General features: G+C 33.9%; 1 protein-coding gene across 5 annotated transcripts in view; it reads right to left on the bottom strand.

Annotated features, from left to right (window-relative positions):
• TSC22D2 (TSC22 domain family member 2) overlaps positions 1-6,039 on the bottom strand; it is a 52,409-nt gene that overhangs the window by 33,414 nt on the left and 12,956 nt on the right. The window contains exons 2-4 of one of the 5 annotated variants that reach the window (XM_023508270.1): positions 3,079-3,150; positions 2,633-2,640; positions 1,472-1,598 (exon numbers count right to left, since the gene is read on the bottom strand). The exons of 3 other annotated variants lie outside the window; for them this stretch is intronic. In XM_023508270.1, the coding sequence (XP_023364038.1) occupies positions 1,472-1,598; positions 2,633-2,640; positions 3,079-3,150 (207 nt within the window). The remainder of the gene's footprint in view (positions 1-1,471; positions 1,599-2,632; positions 2,641-3,078; positions 3,151-6,039) is intronic. One more of the 5 variants, XM_023508271.1, reaches the window with a different exon arrangement.

A 6,039-nucleotide genomic window follows, 5' to 3' on the forward strand; every position in this document is an offset into this window, starting at 1 on the left:
AAGGTCTAAGTTTTGCTCAGGCTGGTCTCGAACTTGTGAGCTCAGGCAATCCACCCACCTAGGATTACCGGTGTGAGCCACTGTGCCTGGCCTTATTTTGCAACTTTAAATCTAAAATTACTTCAAAATTATAAAAAAGAAGGAAGAGAGGAAGGAAGGAAAGAAAGTGAATGGAAGAAAGAAAAAGAAAGAAAGAAACAGTCTTAGAAGTTGACAGACCATTAACAAAAAGCTACACTTTAATTTTAGCTTCTTGGATTATCCTTCTAACAAATGTCCTTAAGGGGAATAGGTTAAAATGTAATCAGATAATAAATTATGTAAGTATTAGGCACAAATTATTAGGGAATATATTTTGTTTGTTTACTGAATGGCGAGGGTGTATATCCTCAAGGTACTTTTACATAGTTATTAAGGGAGGACTTTTAATTAGTAACAATCTCCAACAACTAACCCACTGCAGTGATTCTTTAAAACTCCATCTACAACTATGCATGGCCATACAGACAGTATTGGGTGAAAGAGGACAGACAAAATATATAGTATGTGATTCTACTTATATAAAATGTTAAAAATTAGAATAGGGAGGGGAAGTGAATGGAAAAGGATATGAAAAGGTCATTAAGGAGGCTCATAACAGTCTGTCTTGATATGGGATCTGGGTAGTGGTTATACAGATATATTCAGTTTGAGCTGAGTATTTATGAATGGTGCACTTTTCTGATACAGTTTATATTTCAATAAAAAGATTTTTTAAAAGTCCTAATATGAAGTGTTCAAAAACTATATAAGCTAGTTGTGAAACCTGAGTCTTACCATTTGGGTTAACAAGTAGTGGTAAATATTCATAATAGACACAAGCTTCTTGGAGTATGAGCAAAACAAAATAGTTTCATATGCTACCCAAAGTTTTTAAGGCATTCAAATGCAAATCTTCAATCCCTGTCTACAATGAATAAACAGTCCCACAATACTTTATCAGTGATACCCTTACTTTTTTTTTTTTTTAAGAGACAGAGACTCACTTTATCACCCTTGGTAGAGCACCGTGGTGTCACAGCTCACAGCAACCTCCAACTCCTGGTCTTAGGTGATTCTCCTGCCTCAGCCTCCTGAGTAGCTGGGACTATAAGCACCTGCCACAATGCCCGGCTTTTTTGTTGCAATTTGGACAGGGCAGGGTTTGAACCCACCACCCTCGGTATATGGGGCCAGCGCCCTACCCACTGAGCCACAGGCGCTGCTCAGGGACACACCTATTAACAAGTCTGTAGATACTTGCTAAAGTTGTGGATTATAAGAACTAACAAGACTAGCCATTACTCTGCTCCTTTCAATTGAAAATTTAATAAGCTACTTAAAAAGGATATAACTAGTATATTTCTACTGGGTTGGGCTTGTCACCTGGGTCCTTTTACAAGAATGGCTGGTCTAGAATATAAGTTCTGATTATATTTTGACATTAACACACTATAGACAAGTATCCATTAACTTTTTTGACTCTGGACAACAGCTTCCATGGAGAAAAGAAAATATTTTCAACCCGTAAGAAACTATAGATACAGTAACTGGCCTCATTTCTGACACCTTAAAAGTTTCTGATACCTAAAAAAGAAAACATTATTTAGCTATAACAACAAATAATGTGCAGTGTCTATGGCTGTTTTATAATGAAACAAAAGAAACCTTTATTAGATCCAAATTATAAAAAATTCAAGCTCAAATCTTTCTACCTTGTGTTGATCATTCATATTGATATCATGGCAGCTCACAAATATTAGCTACTTGAAATAAAATATCATACATTTAAAAACTACTCATTTCATTTCTAGAATGCTATTTTGCCTTTTCTTTGGGGAAAGTATAGCATATCCCAAAGTACTCACATTCTGACTACATTTGGTAAGCTATGTAAATGGTTAAAACTTCATGCTTCATTTCCATAATTTACATGTATGTACTAATTTACACTACCATAGAATTGTTTAAAAATTTATAAACTGGTACTACAAATTTTAAAACTTCTTGTTCTAGAAGTAATTATTTAAAAACATTCTTGGTTAAGGAAAACACCATCAAAAAGATACTTTGTTAGAAAGTTTCTCTAGAGTGACACATTAGCAAATCAAGCTTAACAATCAGTTAAGCATTTTGAGGCAATGTAGATCATGCCTCAATATGACATGTACATGCACTTAGCAATACTCTTTTCTGATGAAAGAGATGGAATCGAGTTCATGAGCATTATCCAAAACTATGCTAGAATACACAATGCGTTGCCAGGCAGAGTTAAAGGAATCTAACAAACTGTGTGCGAATTTTAAAAACACTGTTTGCACTCAAGTTCTATTAATTAAACACAAAATGATGGAGTGCTAATAAATATTCAGCAAAATAACTGAACAGAGCATATGTAACTTAAAATGTGTGTTAAGCAGAAAGATAAACCAAAGTATCTTTTATCATAAATGGACTTCAAGACTTTTGAAAAGTTAAAAATAAAATCTATACTACATTTCTGTGAGAAAGTAAACTGTTTTTAGGGGTTTATAAATCAATAATGCAGACCTAGTAAATTCTAAAAAACAAACTTGATGTTAAGGTTTCTTGCCAAAAATTAAATAATGACTACTTTGATACCTTGGTCTTGTCCCTCCTCTAATTTCTTAACTTGAAATGACATTTTCCTTTAAGTCACTATGGCTTTTACACAGAAACCATAAAACAGTACAAAAATTAAAATAACTATAGTTTATTTCATAGGATGTATTTTTGCATTGATATACACTGGGGCAGCGGCAATTTCATATTGTAAAATTCAGAATATATAAAACCTTCAAAATATAAATATACTTAAAAATACAAGATATAATTTTAAAAAGTACATTTATTTTCTATGTAAAATATATAGATTGTCTTTTTGGTTTATTTTGCTGCTTTGTCCCATGCTATATACCACGTGATTCCCCCCCACTAAAATAACATACATCAGTTTTAATGATGAGAAACTCGTACAAGTGCAAAGCAATTCATGCATACACTTTCCCATGTATGCATTCCATACGTTAAGTATCATACCTATCCCAGAGGCTCTTTGATTCCTGAAACGTGTTCAAATGGAACGCTTGGTAGAAAGCAGTTGAAGGATTCCTGTGAGATCCAAGAATCAAATGGAAATGAAGTTGAGAATATACAATTAATCACTACTTTCAAAAAAATGGAAGATTTTAGATTTCTAATACAGTGTAACTGCTTTAATAAAAGAGGAATAAACTACGCAAGTTTGCTTAAAACAATACTTTAAAAGAAATTAAAAATAGGACAAAATCCATAAGACCCAACCATAACTCAGGATCATAGTTCTAAAATAAAGTGGTAACACAGAAAATATTAAATACTAAGTGGCATCCAATTTTTTATATGTGGACATGAATGTGACTAGTTCATTGTCTACATATATTCTGCATCAGATGCCTTTATAAACATCCATGTAGCAGTATAGCGAAACTGTTCTTATAGTATTTATGCAAAATAAGCTATATTTCACAATATAAAAACTCTTCTTACCCTCTGTTACAAGTAGAAGGGCCTGACAATGAACAACGAAGAGTTCTTCCCTGGGTTAGATGTGACACATTTTCACCTTCAGAATCCATTTATGTGTGGTTTCTCTGCCAGGGCAAAAAGTGGCACTACAATTGTGTGGCAGCTTTCTAACTTCTTGCATTAGCACAGTGCCCCTTTAAAAAGGGTAAGAGCCTACTTACCATAATCATCATTTATGTCTACACATTCCCTAGGGCTATCACTATAGATTCTTATCTAATGGGCTTAACTGGGCAAGCTCCCAGTATGTACGTACGATTCACCTCAAATCTCACAAATGAAACGGTTCACAGGGAACTAAACCTTTGACGAACTTGCTTCCTAAACAGTTTCTCCTCCTCCTCAGCACACTTCTAGTCCCTCACCCTCAACCTGTATGACTGGTGCCTAACAAAAACTTGTCACACTTTAAAAATTCTTAGCCCATGTGATAGAATAAGAGCAGCAGCAAAGAATATATTTTGATTATGCACCACACACTATTCTACTGCTTTACCTTAAGTCAATTTTTTTTTTTAATTGAGACAGTCTCACTTTTTTGCCCTCAATAGAGTGCTGTAACATCACAGCTCACAGCAACCTCAAACTCCTGGACTCAAGCAATTCTCTTGCCTCAGCCTCTGTAGTAGCTCAGACTACAGGCGCTTGCCACAATGCCTGGCTATTTTTTTTTTGTTTAGTAGGCCAGAGCCAGGTTTGAAACCACCAGCCCTGGAGCATGTGGCTGGCACCCTAACCACTGAGCTACAGGCGCCCAAGTGTAGTAAGTCAATTCTGACAACAGCCCTATCTAAGAGGTGGGTACCATTATTATTCCCACCTCACAAATGAAAAAACTGGGTCAGACAGAAGTTAAGCTGCCTTATGTCACAGAGTAAGAGGCAATCTGATCCCAGAATATATGCTTAATACCACTATATTAAACAGAGTTAAATTTTGATCTCTCTAGGTCATTGATTTTTCAACTGATTTGTAAAGATTAATAATTATTTCTGAAAGAAGTTCCAACTACAGTAATTATATATATATATATATATATATTTTTATCAACATAATTTAAACGTGGCCACATTAGTTTAAATATAGATTCAAGTGTACCATGAAATAAAAAAAGGTTGAAAAATACTGCTCTAGGTTCATCTCTTTATCTGTTAAATGGCAGGATGCCTGAAGAATTGAGACTGTTATTTAAAGCTCCTAGCATATAGTCAATGTTCAATAACTATTGTTTTTATCTACAAAAAATGAAATTTAGATACTGACAATTCTGAGGCCCTAATAAGTGCTGTAAAGTTTCTGTAGAAATACAGTAAGAAAACTACTTCCAAGATCCACTGGAATATCAATGATCACATAACAAAACAAATACAACCGAATTCTGTGATTTCAAAACTTAAATGGAGACTCATTAAGTTGAGTTATATGTTTTCAAAAATTATTTTTAGAAGGCATTTTTAATTTTAACCACTAAGTAGGTACCTCTTAGATAATTTAAAACTAGAAAAGACAGCCACTAGATACCAGAGTATCACCAGAGCAGCTGTCTAATTAGGAGTCTTTAATATGTGTACTTCTCATTGCTTGCCCTACTTCAACTCCTTTCCGTTATTTTAACCCTTTTCCTACTTTTCTCTCAACTAGGTGTAAGGCAATCAAAAGTACTGATTAGATCTGATATTAACAAGAAAAGCTTATAAGGCTTCTAACTATGGTTTATTAACAGTTTATATCCTCTTAAGTGTCAGGGTACTTTTTTTACTATACTTGGAGATCAGTAAGACATATAAGGAAACCAAATTAATCAATTAAATTTGGCTATTTTAGAATCTTTTGAGGTTTTTTTTTTTTTAAACCAGACCTGCCCAGGACCATATGGGAACTCTTTTGCTGTCCTCACAGTTCTGTTTGAGACCTCAAGTTTAAAGAGAGTGACTCAAAAAAGATAGTAAAATACAAGAGAATGACACAGTAAACTTGTAAGTTATTCTCTAAGTTTGGAACTAAATATTCATTAAAAAGTATTCATAAATAAGGATAACATTCTTTAAAAAAACTTGAGATCCTCTTACTCTGGAATTATAAATATTTAATTCAAATCAAATTCACATGCCACATAAATTAGTTTCAAATGAAGTCATAGGACTTAAGTTATGAAACTAGCATTTTTTACAGCTTACTGGTGAAATATTTCCCATTAGTGAAAAAATAATATATACGCAAATCTTGGGATGTACAAAAACCTATGAAATAAAATACTATAAATGGGCCTAAATTTTTTAGAACATATTAGAATACACTTAAGTTGCAAAAATTGACTTTTTTTTTTTTTTTTTTTTTGTTTGTTTGGCCGGGGCTAGGTTTGAACCTGCCACCTCTGGCATATGGGGCCAGCGCCCTACTCCTTTGAGCCACAGGCACCGCCCTGGGAGACAT

This window comes from Otolemur garnettii, unplaced genomic scaffold (assembly GCF_000181295.1).
Source record: "Otolemur garnettii isolate 467f Iridium unplaced genomic scaffold, OtoGar3 scaffold00236, whole genome shotgun sequence".
Classification (NCBI taxonomy): domain Eukaryota; kingdom Metazoa; phylum Chordata; class Mammalia; order Primates; family Galagidae; genus Otolemur; species Otolemur garnettii.